At 48.5% G+C, this 14,439-nt stretch overlaps 4 protein-coding genes across 4 annotated transcripts; 2 read left to right on the top strand and 2 right to left on the bottom strand.

Moving 5' to 3' along the window:
- Positions 1-1,016: 1,016 nt before the first annotated feature.
- FSST1_009391 (alkaline-phosphatase-like protein) lies at positions 1,017-3,387 on the top strand (the record flags this gene model as incomplete). The annotated part of the gene is made up of 2 exons (XM_083226359.1): positions 1,017-2,862; positions 2,915-3,387. 2 exons carry the CDS (start codon positions 1,017-1,019, stop codon positions 3,385-3,387), a joined length of 2,319 nt encoding a protein of 772 aa, XP_083085352.1.
- A 1,602-nt stretch (positions 3,388-4,989) lies between these two features.
- FSST1_009390 (SNF2 family N-terminal domain-containing protein) lies at positions 4,990-8,899 on the top strand (the record flags this gene model as incomplete). The annotated part of the gene is made up of 6 exons (XM_083226358.1): positions 4,990-5,191; positions 5,261-5,323; positions 5,581-5,812; positions 5,864-6,809; positions 6,855-7,337; positions 7,391-8,899. The coding sequence occupies 6 exons, from the start codon at positions 4,990-4,992 to the stop codon at positions 8,897-8,899; spliced, it is 3,435 nt and encodes a 1,144-aa protein (XP_083085351.1).
- A 573-nt stretch (positions 8,900-9,472) lies between these two features.
- Positions 9,473-11,486, bottom strand: FSST1_009389 (subunit 17 of mediator complex-domain-containing protein; the record flags this gene model as incomplete). The annotated part of the gene is made up of 3 exons (XM_083226356.1): positions 9,473-10,683; positions 10,734-11,119; positions 11,194-11,486. The coding sequence occupies 3 exons, from the start codon at positions 11,484-11,486 to the stop codon at positions 9,473-9,475; spliced, it is 1,890 nt and encodes a 629-aa protein (XP_083085350.1).
- A 593-nt stretch (positions 11,487-12,079) lies between these two features.
- FSST1_009388 (uncharacterized protein) lies at positions 12,080-14,357 on the bottom strand (the record flags this gene model as incomplete). Its single annotated transcript, XM_083226355.1, has 4 exons — positions 12,080-13,797; positions 13,854-13,955; positions 14,009-14,037; positions 14,170-14,357. The coding sequence occupies 4 exons, from the start codon at positions 14,355-14,357 to the stop codon at positions 12,080-12,082; spliced, it is 2,037 nt and encodes a 678-aa protein (XP_083085349.1).
- Positions 14,358-14,439: the final 82 nt, after the last annotated feature.

Here is a 14,439-nt window from a genome sequence, read left to right as displayed (position 1 = left end):
CTCCCAAGCAGCAGCGGGTTTAGCTCAGTTGGGAGAGCGTCAGACTGAAGCCAAACTTCAATCATTACGATATCTGAAGGTCATGTGTTCGATCCACATAAACCGCATAGCCCTTTCTTTTTCACCTCATAATGCTCCACTGAGCGAGCGTACGGTGTTTCATTTTTAGTGTTACAATCCAAATGGAGTTTCAGAGTGATTGATGCTTTCCGTTAGCTAGTACGGATAGTAAGTAGCAATCAATCAATGCACGCTGGGATGAGCCGGATTTCTGCGTGCAAGAACTGACTGATATCTCGGATTCTGACTTTTTAAGCCTGTTCTGTCTGACTAGTACAGTGCGGCCGCTTCCGTTTGCTGATGAGTACCTGCTATGTACTACCCACTTAGCAGTGCTTTTGTATTGTGTGAGAATAAGGTTGCTCTTGGAGCCCTATGTTTCGTGATATACCACCCTCACTGCATCGATTAGACTTTGAGAAGCTCCCCCATCAAACTACCCTACTGGGTAGCAGAAAAAATGTCCTCGTAAGTCTTAGGGTAGGTATAAGAAGAAGTAGTCTAAGAACTATAGCCTAAGGAGCATAAAGTGACCTACGAATTTCGACTCTTAGATTCCCAGCGGTTAATTTCTCTGATACCGTACATACCTATGGAAGGCTACCTCACTCAATATAGTGAGTCTTTAAGGGATGTTGTTCCTGTTCAATCCCTTGCGTCTCCCAAACAAAACGTCAACCCATTAAACTATCGAATAAATGAGATCGCACCATTCATAAGCATCGTCGTTCGGAAGTGGATGAATGCGGAGCCCAACCAAAGTTAGCCCCCAGTCTTATTCGTTGGCGGCATTCAAGATGCTGTACTGAATAGTACTAGCACAGTGGTAGTCAAGGGTCTAACTATCCATGTCTTGCGTCCCCTTAAATAGAATTCCTTAATAAATGCTACAGCCGCAACGTCGTAGTTGTGAGGACACTTTATGTTCCTCATGAACATTTTGACGTTACACAATCATGCCGCCATCAAATCTAAATACTGCACCTTCCCAGGCGGATCGTGATAACGCCTCGTTCCTCTCCCCGATCGCATACGACGATGATGCTTCTTCACTTCATTCCCGCAGCGACCAGGATACCGATACCGACGATGACGAGCTTATCTCGCGCGCGAGAAACAGCAGAGAGCTGCGCGCCCATGATCGCATCGTATTAATGGAAGAAGAAGATATCGATCGGCTCGTGACAGATTCGCGACAAAAAAAAGATCGAGAGCGACGCGGCTCGGGGTTAGCTGTGCCCAATATAGGGAAAATGTTTGGGCGCCGAGGAAGTAGTTCAGGAAACCTTTCCGTCAACAGCTCAACAGAAAATCTCGTGACTGAAAAGCGAAAGACTCGACGCCAGCGAAGACAAAAGAAGCGCGAGAATCTTGTGGAGCATGCGGAGCACGGAGAAGACGGCGAATTGATGTACGAGATGGAAGAGGGAGGCATGAAGGAGGGAAGCTCAACGGGCGAAAGCAGCGAGAGGGACGATAGCGATGAACTTGATCGACACCACCTCAATCTGATTGCCGAAGCTAAGACCCAGCGACGTCGCAGCTGGCGCCGGTGGGTCTTCATCCATTCACTTATTGCCATTGGATTTGCTATCTTGCTTCTCTTGGCCTGGAAGCTTTCCAAGAATCGCAAGAGCAGAAATATGAAAGTGAATCAGACATTGATTAGCAATGGAACCGCCCTATTTGCGCCGACATCTCTTATCATCAGTCTGGACGGTTTCCGCGCCGACTTTCTTCAGAGGGGACTTACACCCGCACTGAACTCGTTTGTTGCTGAGGGTGTATCGCCAAAATGGATGCATCCGTCTTTCCCATCAGTCACTTTCCCAAACCATTACACTCTGGCGACCGGCCTGTATCCTGAGAGCCACGGTATTATTAGCAATACATTCTGGGATCCCGAACTTCAATCACAATTCTATTACACCCATCCGGATCAGAGTCTGGACCCAAAATGGTGGGGAGGAGAGCCTTTCTGGGTGACAGCAGAGAGACAAGGAATCCGAAGTGCCATTCACATGTGGCCGGGGAGTGAAGCGCATGTTCTTCATACCGAGCCAAGTTTGATGGATAAATTCAATGGCAAGGAGACGCTCGACAATAAGGTCTCAAGGATTATGGAATTTCTGGATATGCCTGGGTTTGAAGACAAGACTCTGGATGCGAGCGATGTGCGGCCTCAGCTGATTGCCGCCTACGTACCTCATGTTGACCGCGATGGCCATAAGTTTGGGCCCAATACCACCGAGATTCGCAAAACAATTCAAGATGTGGACGGTATGATAGGAAATATTTTCCACGGTCTTGAAGAACGCAACTTGACAAACATTGTCAATGTCATCGTTGTTTCAGATCACGGCATGGCGTCAACTGACATCTCACGCCTCATTCAACTCGAGGACCTCATTGATACAAACAAGATCGAGCATATTGACGGCTGGCCGTTATATGGTCTTCGACCCAAAAACCCGGACGACTTGCAAGGGCTCTACGATGAGCTGAAGGAGAAGTCTAAATCAAACCTCAACTTCCAGGTCTATCTCCGGGATGTCGACATGCCCGAGCGATACCACTTCTCCAAGCACCATCGCATTGCTCCCCTCTGGGTTGTTCCCGAAACAGGATGGGCTATCGTGACCAAGGAGGAGTTTGATGTTGAAGATGGAAAGAAGAAAAACCTTGTCTACCATCCTCGAGGTCTTCATGGGTATGATCACGAGCACCCGTTGATGCGGGCCATCTTCATCGCCCGTGGCCCAGCATTCCCCCACCCGGCCAACAGCCAAATTGACGTTTTTCGTAAGTCTTAATTCCTGCCAAAAAGTGTGTTCTTGCCACTAACTTTTAACAGAAAATATCGAGGTGTACAACATGCTGTGCGACTCTGTTGGCCTGACACCCGCTCCCAATAACGGAACACTGCGGCTCCCACTGAAGCCTATTGGTGTCCACGAGCCTGAAGATACACCTGAAGAACCAGAAGATCCCCCGTCCGCTACCAAGGAGTCGGCTCGACCAACTGTGCCAGAGAAGCCAACTCAACCCGTGCGCCCTACTGTCCATCAGAAACCTACTCAGCCTCAACGGCCGACAGTGCCTGTCGCCCCTACGCAATCTGCCAAAACCACAGTCTCACTTAAGAAACCAGCAAAGCCATCCAAGTCACCAGCTCCATCCAAGGGAAGCGACGACAAAGATGAGGACAGCGATAGTGATAGTGATAGCGATAGCGACGATGATGATGATGACAAGGACAAAGGTATCTGGGACTGGTTCACCCACAAGGTGGAGAAGGTCTGGCACAAGATTACTGGTGATGACTAGATGGTTTAGTGCGTGGTATATCATTGGCTTTCTTTATGGGATTTACATGGCGTTTGAAACGGATGATGAGTCCAAGGCTGACTCATGGGGCGTTTGATATCATGCAGGGCTTGGATGGCTTTGTGAATTATTAGGCAGAATTGGTGTAAATGATATCGGTTTATTCTTACCATGAACGGTCCACTCATGCATTTTCCTGGTTGAAAGTGAGGCGATTTGCCATGCTTATTGTTGCATGCCACCGAGAAGAATGGGATTCAGCAGCAGCAAGTCTCAATGCCAACCATATGTTAACCCAATCACCATCAATCACTATGAGAATGTCCAAAGAAGGGCCATCGATCGGCCAAAAACGGCATGGTTATTTGTGATCTATGCTATCACTATTAGAGTACCAACTGGCGCTCATTATGTACTTTGAGATTGATCGAGTGATGGTGTAGCCTGTCATCTGCATTAGTATTGCACTTTCACCCGCATATACCTATACATTACTGCCACGTAGCAATGTTATTCCAAGACATTGTGAGTTCTGAGTAATCTTTGAATTCTCAGCCAACAAATTTATTTCTAATTTGAATTCGAGCTCTTATCAATGAGGAGGACATGGGTTAAAATGCTACTCGCAAGCTACGTAGGAGGGTTAAGTAAGGCCTTGAATTTACACTCGACGATCGGAACTTTGAAGATTTGATACCAGTGCTCACCTAATACGTAAGTAGACTTACCGGTGGAAAATATATAGAATTTGCTGTGTTTATTAGTTGCTCCACTGACTGCCTCTTTAGTTGACGAATTGTTTATTGAACTCCAGACTATGGATGTCCTTGTGAATCATAGTACTAATTTTATCGATGATTTCATGACAGAATTAGGGAATTCAATGTGGAGACCGACCGATGGAACTAACCTACTATCTAGACTAGGTAGTGTTAAAAAAAAATAACCTTTAAGTAACCAATGGTGCAAAAAATAAGTATTCTAAACGCCCATCTAACATAGTATATAGCTGACTTGGTAATTTATTCTCTTATACTCTCAGCAGTCAAATGCATCTTCTTGATGCCCCTAGCCAAAATGATATGGCCTACTAGCCTACCTGCCCAGGGGGCAATCTTTGCCCCTCCTCCACTACAATATGCTGCTGCTGCCTGCATTAGTGCAATTTTCCCACTGTGAATACGCGTGACGCGGCATAGCTCCTTCCATACTGTCGGGTACACTCCATGCACTCACTCAAAGATTCAATAGTCACAGGCTATAATTCACCCTGAACAATAAACCTTGCATCTATCAACTGCCCGCATACCAGCCTCCAACTGCCGCATACCTGACTTCAATTTGCTTCGCAGCATTGCATGGTCAGCGATTCGAGCGTTTTTGCCCTTCGCGCTTATCACCCAAAGCAGTCCCCTGTGAATGCGCATATCTGCAGACTATAGTATCGAGCGTGGTCAGCCACTCAAGTCGCCTTGTGTACCCAAATCTTGATGGCCGGCCCCTTGCCCCCTGTGGCCTGCTGCTGTCGCTGACCGAGAGCCTCTCGGATGATACTACGCTTGTACACTGTCTCGTGCGCCTTCCTGCAGGCTACAGCCTAAGATGGCCGACGAGGACGCCGCCTCCATGAGTATGGAGGAGATTCAGGTCCAGGAGGAGTTAACCGTGCAAACTGTCGTGCTTGATTCCCTTGATGGTGCCGACTACGACGGAGCGGAGGAAATGCGACAAGATGCCCGTGAGGAGATTTCTCGCCTTAAAAAGCAACTTCGAGATTTGAGACAGAAAAAACAATCAAAAATATGTATGTATCATTCACAAGCATATGTTGGGCACCATCTCTTCTTTGTAAATTAACTGACTTTCCCCTTAGCTAGTGAAGTTCTTCAAAAGACCCATACGCCGAAAGGTTCTTCGAGTGTATCCTCCAGTTCAGGTATGTATTCTTATCATGATTTTGTTCGAACCCTATACAAAAAGTTGTCTTGAAACCAAGATCTGTCACCCCAACACCAGAAGTCTCCAGCTCTTTCGGTCTTGCTGTGATTCACCGTTGTGTTTCGCCCAAACATGGTTGCCTGCTCTTTGACAAAGAACATCACATGTATTTAGCAGGAATACACTCACTCAATTTTCTACAACTCTTTCCCTCTCTGTGCAAACTTTCTAAGCTTTGGGCTGATTTTTCTCCAGGTGGGCGACAACGAGATACAGCTCCCGTCATGAATCCTGCTACGGAGTATGGGAACCTCTCCTATGCCTTGCCGAGCCGAAAAAGGGGAGCCGACTCAGCTCATCTATCTGCCCACGAGAATCAAGCAAAATCTCGCCGATTCTCTACTACTCCGTTCGAGGATTTGACCTCAGATGTGCCAGCCATCAATAGCTTCGATCATGGATCTGTTGACTTCATTGACCTTACTGGGTAAATTGTTCAACATTTTAAACAGCTCCCAAGCTAACAAAACTATTCTAGGGATGATGATGATTTTATCGCAGAACAGATCAAGGCCGAGCAGAGGCAAAAACAAGAACACTCAGATCGGGCTTTTGCAAAATTTCTTTCTAGCCAAGACTCTTCTGGCCAGATGACAACACATTCTCCTCAGAACAATGCCTTCACACGGATAATGGGCAGTCAGCTTCCAGCCGGCCCCATAGTCCCCGACGAAGAGAGCCCGTCTCGTATGCCTGGTGCTTACGATACACGCTGGGATGATCCGGCCGGGGCTGGTCCAGCTTTCAGAATCCCCCAAAGACAACTAGGCCCCCAATATATACCTCCGCCAGCCCCTTCGTTCCGCAACACCAACAACGAAGAGCCAGATATTATCTTTGCGGGGTCTGTTGCTCGTGCTCCCCGTCCTATAGGTCGCGCGGAGCAACTGTTCCCTGGCATGGGTATGGGCTATCCAGATTTGACTAGACAGGATGCTCATCATTCACCTCATCAGGCCGGCATGCCCGGCCTTTCGTACAGACATCCTCCTTCGTTTGTGCCAGGCTCTTTTGCAAGTCCGTCGTCTTTGAGCGAGCTTATTGGGCGGACGAATAGGTTCGATCTTACCAACGGAGTAGATGGCGGTGGCAATCCATTGCCTACCCAGCTCAGAGAATGGATGCAGGATCCTGATCACGATCCTTATGCCACTTTTCAAGGGCCTCAATTGGACGCAAAGGAGCTTGAGAATCTACTCGCAAACATCTCTTCCGACATGGATCTACCAAAGGCAGGTCTAGGGGAGGCTCCGGCCGGGTTAAAGAGGCCACTGTATCCTCACCAGGATATTGCCCTTGCCTGGATGAAGAAGATGGAGTCGGGTACAAGCAAGGGCGGAATTCTCGCAGACGACATGGGGTTAGGAAAGACGATTTCGACACTCGCCCTCATTCTGGCTCGCCCAGCGACGACTCGACCCAAGGTACGTATTTGAAACCCAGCAACAAACCTAGCACTGACCAAACAGACAAACTTGATTGTCGCTCCCGTCGCTCTCATCCGCCAGTGGGAGGAGGAGATCGCCACCAAAACCAAACAATCTCACCAGCTATCGGTATATGTGCACCACGGTAAACGGACTTCGATAAACGACCTGCTCACAAAAGATGTGGTCTTGACCACCTACGGCTCACTCTCACACGAACTCAAACGTCTTGACAAGTTTCTAGAGGAGAATCCCGAAGAGGATCAAATCGATTGGAATCACAGAACTCCTAGCCTCAGTTTCCCACTCCTGCATCCCAAGGCTAAATTTTACCGCGTAATCCTGGATGAAGCGCAGTGTATCAAGAACGAGAAGACACAAGCTGCCAAGGCATGCACTCAACTCAAGTCAATTCACCGATGGTGCCTCACCGGAACACCTATGATGAATGGTGTCTTGGAACTTTACTCGCTGGTCAAGTTTCTCAGAATCAAACCTTACTGCAAGTGGGAAGACTTCCGTCAGGTATGCTATTATTGATCTTGACGATTACTCGCCACTAACACTTACTACTCTAGTCTTTCGGACGACTATTCGGCCGCAATGGTGACCCGAAAAGCACTGCGATGAGGAAACTACAAGTGTTTCTCAAAGCCATCATGCTTCGCCGCAAGAAGAACTCGTTACTCGATGGCAAACCCATCCTTAGGCTGCCGGAGAAAACTGAGGAAATCGTTTATGCTACGTTCTCTCCCGAGGAGCTTGACTTCTACACTCAATTGGAAAAGAATGCCCAAGTATTGGTCAGCAAGTATATTCGTGAAAGATCCGTCAGCAAGAACTACTCTAACATTCTTGTCCTTCTACTCCGTCTTCGTCAAGCTTGTTGTCATCCGCATCTCAACCTCGACGTCGACGACGCGCCATCTGCAGTCTCTGACGAGGAGAAGAAAAAGGTTGTCGAAGAGCTCGATGAAGCCATCGTTGAAAGAATCAAGGGTATCGAATCCTTCGAGTGCCCTATCTGCTACGACGCTGTTCAATGTCCCAGTTTCTTTGTTCCTTGCGGGCATGATAGCTGCGGCGAGTGCCTTGTCCGCATTGCCGAGAGTGCTCACGCAAGCAACTTACAGGAAGGGACCGAAAGCAGCCGGGCTAGGTGCCCTGTCTGTCGTGGCCACTTTGACCCTACTAAATGCTTTTCATACGATGTCTTTAGGCAGGTGCACATGCCCGAAACCATCGAGCAAGGATCCGACAAAGAGGAGGAAGTTGTTGATGAAGCTAACACGAGTGAAGACTCGGAGAGCGACTCAGACTACGAATCTGACGATGAGATTGATAAGCAAGGCAACCTCAAGGACTTTATCGTTAACGACGATCTTTCTGACGACGAAACACTAACCAGAAAGAAGCGCAAAGCAAAGGCGAAAGGAAAGGGCAAAGAGAAAGCACTGGACGTGAAACCATCGATGCTCAAAACCCTGCGTAAAGAGGCTTGCAGGAACCGCGACGCGTACAAGAAGTACATGAGGTACTTGCACAAAACCTGGGAGCCTGCTTCTAAAGTGACGGAGTGTTTGAATCTCCTCAAGGAAATCGAAGCTACCGGAGAGAAGACCATCATATTCTCCCAATGGACTCTGTTACTCGATCTTCTACAGGTGGCCATGCGGCGCGAGAGCATGACCAAAGCCGAACGTTACGATGGGTCCATGTCGGCAACCCAACGCAATATCGCCGCTCACAATTTCCGTGACGGAAAGGACGTCAAAGTTATGTTGGTATCTCTCAAAGCTGGCAACGCAGGCCTCAACCTTACTGCTGCTTCTCGGGTAATCATTATGGACCCTTTCTGGAACCCTTACATCGAGATGCAGGCTGTTGATCGTGCATATCGTATCGGTCAGCAGAAGCCAGTCAAGGTATACCGCATATTGACAAAGGAGACGGTCGAAGATCGCATTGTTGATCTTCAGAACAAGAAGAAAGAAATGGTCGAAGCGGCCCTGGACGAGAACCAAGGTGCATACATTGGACGACTAAGCGAAAACGACCTTAGGAATCTTTTCAACATTCGCGATTAGACAAGCATGGTCATTAATGGAATGTCGGCGAGGTGCCGACGATTTACTGTATGTTGTGGAATGAGGCAAACTTTTTTCTCTAGATCTTTTTAGAGTTGAGGAAGGGGACAGCATCGTTACCACGGCTCTCTTTTCTCCCAGAGATGTAGAAAGCCAGGAGACTGATCGCAGTCCAAGAAGCCAACATATCGAGAGCTCTGGGGATTTTGGACGGAAACGGCATCTGAGCATTGCTGGCTGTCCACATGCGATGCTCTCAGGTGGCAGGGCAACGCGGAAAGACACGGCAGGGATTATTTGCTGTAGGAACTAGCTAACTAAATTCTATTATGTATGTCATGCTGCATACGAAGTGTAAGGGTGTGCTTCTGCGTATGTTCTGTTTCAAAGGTCTATCCAGCTGTTGCCACATACGGGATGGCATCTCAAACCTCATCGTCTAGTTCTTTGAGTGAGCCCATGTCTCTCTTTTCATCCACAAGAAATACTCTTCCAAGACTTCGTAGGCAATGTCTTATGTCTGGTGAAAATCCAAGCCACAGTCCCTTCTATCCTGCCCTGGTTTCCCAGAGTTTAGATATCATCTTGTGATGATATCCTTCGGGTCACTTGATCGACTATAGCCTGCACACTTTCCTTTTCACCATCGTCCGACCACGTCCATTCCTGGCGCGCCAGCTTACCGTCAACCAAAGATGTGCTTCTCACACGTAAGTGTGACGTCTCTGTAACAGCGAACAACAACTCAAACTCCTCGCTGCTTCGGTTACGGATGACGTTGCCCTGGATACTCCGCGTCCATGGAGATGAAAGGTTGGAAAGGTAGTGCTCTACGAGCAGACGCGTGGCGGCGGTGCCGAGATAATCGGACAAAGCGTTGGGGTCGGGGTATCCTTCTTTGTAGGGGGCGCAAGTAGATGATAGTGGCGAATTGGGCGGTAAGATCACAGTGTAATGGGTCGCTGTGACAGGAACTTGAAATGTGCGGCCACGAACAGTGCAGGTGATGTTGGGGAGGATGGTAAGTTTTATGTTGAATTCAATATGGTTCAGCATATTCTTGATCATGGCCTGCGAAGACGCGAGTTGGTTAGGTCCTTGATTTAAGGTGTCTGAATCTGAGGGGGACATTTTGGGGGTGCTGAGAACGAAATTAGAGAGAATTCCAGCTCGCTGTAGCGACTTGACAAGGTCGCCAACATGCTGGGTAACAATCCTGACGTTACTAAAATGCATGAGACGGGCGATGATAGGGCGAAGAAGGGCATGTGTTTGCTGGCCTCGAGATCGTGGGATATGAGGAGGCATAGGGCGTGTCCTTAGCAGTTCGTTCTGTCTGTGGGCATAACCCAGGAGAATGTGTAAAGATAGCGATATCGCCTCAGCGATGTGGTTGTCTGGAAGGCCATCGTTTGACGAAGCATAAGTGCCGAGTGGTACCAACTCAAGGATGATTCTTGACTTGGACCCTGGATCAATGTCGCAGGTAAGCCGGGAGCCAGCTGGCTTAACATCATATGCTGCCAGGGTACGGGCTTCTCGCGTAAGCTCATGCCAAAGCTCTTGTGAGAAGATGGTGTTTCGAGCTTCAAGGACATGCTCTTCAAGGGGGGCATCGAGAGCTGTCTCGGCTGGTAAAGCAGAGCGACCAGCAATTTTACCGTCCCTCTCGAACGTCACCACGACTCTCTCCGAAACTCCTCCCAGTTTGCCGCAGTCAAGCTGGACTGTCCCGTCGGCACCTCTCCTCATGGGTGCAAGGCTATTTCTGTACTCAGGTGCGGCTATCGAGCGCGTTAGTAACCCGCGGCCGGTATTTATGGTGGAGACTTACCTTCCGAAAAGCCAAACCGAACACCCAGTGTGTGCCTCTCCATGGGAACCCTAGTTATAGACCACCCCGACTTTTGGACGGCGACGATATCCTCCCAGTACTTTCCCTCGGCTGTGATTTGCTTTTGGAGGACGGAGCTCGCAGCTTCGGCAGCGTCGCGTACCTTGTTGGTTTGCATCAACGTGAAGCCAAGTGCTATATTCTCCTGCTCTTGTGCCTTGGCTAGGGTAATGGGCGAGTTGTCGAGCTTATCAGCGCCTATCGTACCGATTCCCACCATGTCTCGTAGGCCTTGGGAGAGGGTAACGCCGGCTTGTGTAGGGTTCTGCTTCGAAATGAGGAGGGAGAGGAAGTCGAGGGTAAGAAGGGCCGTATTTCCTGCGATGCTGAAAGCTGTTAGCTTCGACAGCAAATTGAGATCAATGATCCAATTCTCCTGGACAGAAAGGGTTTCCCATACTCAAGGTTCTTGAACATCTCCATGCGCACTTCTTGGGGATCTCTGGTCGCATCCTGATCCTCTTCGTCGTCGGCTTCGTCGGCTTCGTCCATATCCACGTCCTTCTCTTGGGAGTCTCCGTTTGTCGCATTCTTTTGAGCAATCTCCTCCCGGAGTTTAGCTTCTGATAGAGCTCGGAAGCCACCCGGTTGCGCGTTAACGCGCGCAATGAATTCGGCGATGTTTCGAGGTTTGCGATCGGCGACGGGAGGCGGTCGTAGGGACAGCGGTTGGCTCTCGCCGCCTGGTGTCATGATGGCTCGGTCTGTGGGTGTTCGCTAGGTGTTTCGTTTTCTAGTGCTCAGGGAGGTTTTCAGGCGTACCGCGACTCGGGCAATTGAGCTTGATTTCCTTTATTTTCTTTGTTTGTGGATGCAGTCAAGTTTTGATGATGTTGTTGCTCTAAAGTTTGGGTCGTACATTAGCTCCCGTCAAGGCCCATAACCGCGGGGATCTAGCCATCTATCTATCAGCTCAGGCCCACCCATGGAAGCTCTTTTTATACTAAGGCCTCAGGGTATCAGAAGAATGACCGCTGGAAGCAAACAAGACGAAATTAGTATGTCACTTTTGCTCCTTAAGCTATAGTTCTTAGACTACTTATTTTTATACTCTAAGTCTTAGGCGGCCAACTTTTCTGTCACCTTTGTATATATTCGATTTTGTTTCATTCGTGAGAAATGTAAAGATTGAACAATGTCTTACTTTCGTCCTATTCTATTTGTATATAACTCCTACTCTTCTAGAAAACCATCAACCGTGTAAACAAATATGCCATACCTCAAATCTACCATATCCATTTCGCCGTTACAATGCTTCATACCTAGTTCTAATTATCAATATCAAGTTACTCATCCTGAACGCTACTTGCGCTACTCCATGTTTCTTCGTTTCCGCCTGTTCGTCGGTGTCCCTCTCGCTGCAACATCCTGACTCGTCTCAACTTGGACTGTGGGTTATCGGCTGTCATTGTCGGCATCAGATCGTCCTCAAGAATAGGAACTTCTCCCAAGGGGTCGAGTTGATCGATGATGTCGGAGATTTCGGTTGGCGGGACAGACTTGAAAACAGCCTGGACATCGTTGTGAGGCGATAGGGAAGTGAATTGCCACTTGGATCGCTTGCCGGCAGCACGTCTGGACTGCATCCAAAGACGGCGTCGCTCCACAAAGCTGATGAGAAGAAGAGTAGGCATGTTGAGAGTTCGAATCAGAGCCACATTCACAATATGGAAGATTCGGGCTGAGGTGGCAAGCTTCAGGGGTAGAAGCGTCATGAGAGCCAAAATATTGAAAGGGGGAGGGTAGGCAAAGATTGAGTCGCTCTTGACACCTTCAAATGTCAAGACAGCGCGTCGGAACTGAATCTCAGCGGTTTCGTCGGCCACAATCTTGGAGAAAGTGTTTGTAAGCATAGCGATAAGGATAGTGAGGAAGAGTGTGTTGCCGAGGAACGCAAAGGCAATCATGAGTGCAGGACCGATGATAATGTGGAAACGCACTGACTCCTCGATTCCTTCACCATCAAGACCGAACCAGATCCAAAGCATCCACTTGCCCACGACATACCAACTGAACTCCTCATCGCCATCGTTGCTAGCACTAACAAGCCACTGCAAAGCAAGCAGAAAGCCAGTGAAACACCAAGTAGCGAGAAACGTCAACATGGTAAAGTCCTTCATCATGGCGTGAACTGAGATGAAGACCAAGTTGTTAGGTAGCAGGTTGAAAGCGACTCGAGTCAACATAACAGGCGCTGCAATACACAATATCGGTAATCCGTAGCCGGAGTGAAGTTGATCGAGCAGAAAATCGTAGATGCGGAGAATGAAATAGGCTCCAAAGATAGAACCGAATGTAATATCCAAAAAGGCCCATAGATTTTGGGCGTGAACTGCCCAGCCGTGTTCAATAATGGCGGCCATCTTCTCAAGGAGCCAGCCGAATGTGTAGATACAAAAGGCAAACTCCCACATGTTGACCTCAGAGTGGCGAGAGACCATGGTCATGACATACAACATCAGAAGAATGATAAAATGGACAAGTTCGATCAGATTTCGGTTGCGAGGGACGATGAGACGATGGTGATTAAGCAGGGGTGCGGTTCGAGGATCGTAAAGTGAGATAGGTCGTCGTTTGTAGTAATCTGGAAGAAAATCCATAAACGACAGCGGCGTGTAGATAATCTGGCCATTATGAACGGCGTCAACAGCTCGCTGACAGGCCGCGGAGCTGATGAAGAACTTGCTTTCCGAGACGATTGCTAACTCAAGTGCTGTAAGCTTTCTCTCAGACCCAGGGCTATCTTGAGAAGCTCCGGGCCACTGAGGGCGGTTAGCTGGCCGCTCCATATGACTAGGCGCCCCCTGGAATGGATCGAACCCCTCGACGAGGATATGGGATAGCAGCAAGAGACCTTGAGGTCCTGGGTTATCTTCATGGAAACGACGGAGGACTCGACTGGCAAGTAGCTCACACAAGATCGCACGAGCTTGGTTAACACTTTGATGAACTTCTGCTGATTGGTCTCTTAAGAAAGAGACGCGGTTTGCCAATAGACAGTAGACTAAAGAGCGGTAAGTCTGGGAGAATTGGATGAGAGATTCTGCCTGGCGAACTCACCAACCGAGATATCGTCTGGGTTATAAAGTCTTTCAACCAATGGTCTTACAACAAGAGCGTTCATCTTTGGATCTCTGAAGTGTTCCATGGTGTAAGGGTCATCTTTGTACGTTGTTAGCTACAATATTCATGATAGTCCAAGGGATGAGACTTACCGATACTCGCAAGGACTAAACGCCGGACTCTACACTCAAGAAATGTTAGCACACTGATATCTCACACCAGAGAGGACAGTTTCCGAGGTGGGCTTATACAACGGCTCACCATGGAGACTGAACAAGCTCTTGTGGCTTCGCAGGGATTGGGTCAAGGTTACCGGTGAATTGTCATGTACACGGGAAGCTCAGAAGTCGTCAAGTTAAGCGTCGATCTGTTCCCCTCATCGAGGATTCCCTTTGATTCAGCATCTCCATCCTCTGCCAAGCCGAGGAAGCCGTCATCTTCATCATCGTCGACGGGTTTGAGCCAGTCGTTGGAGCGCTCAGTGCTTCTGCGAACCACCATAATGAGATGAGCTGTGCGACAGTCTTTTAGGTTTATATGTCAAATATGAGATGTTGAAGAAGGAATTGAACACCAGATTCCA

This window comes from Fusarium sambucinum, chromosome II (genome assembly GCF_050947815.1).
Source record: "Fusarium sambucinum isolate potato_lamoka chromosome II, whole genome shotgun sequence".
Classification (NCBI taxonomy): Eukaryota; Fungi; Ascomycota; class Sordariomycetes; order Hypocreales; family Nectriaceae; genus Fusarium; species Fusarium sambucinum.
Note: the sequence above shows the minus strand (reverse complement) of the source record. Positions and strands in the feature narration are given on the sequence as shown.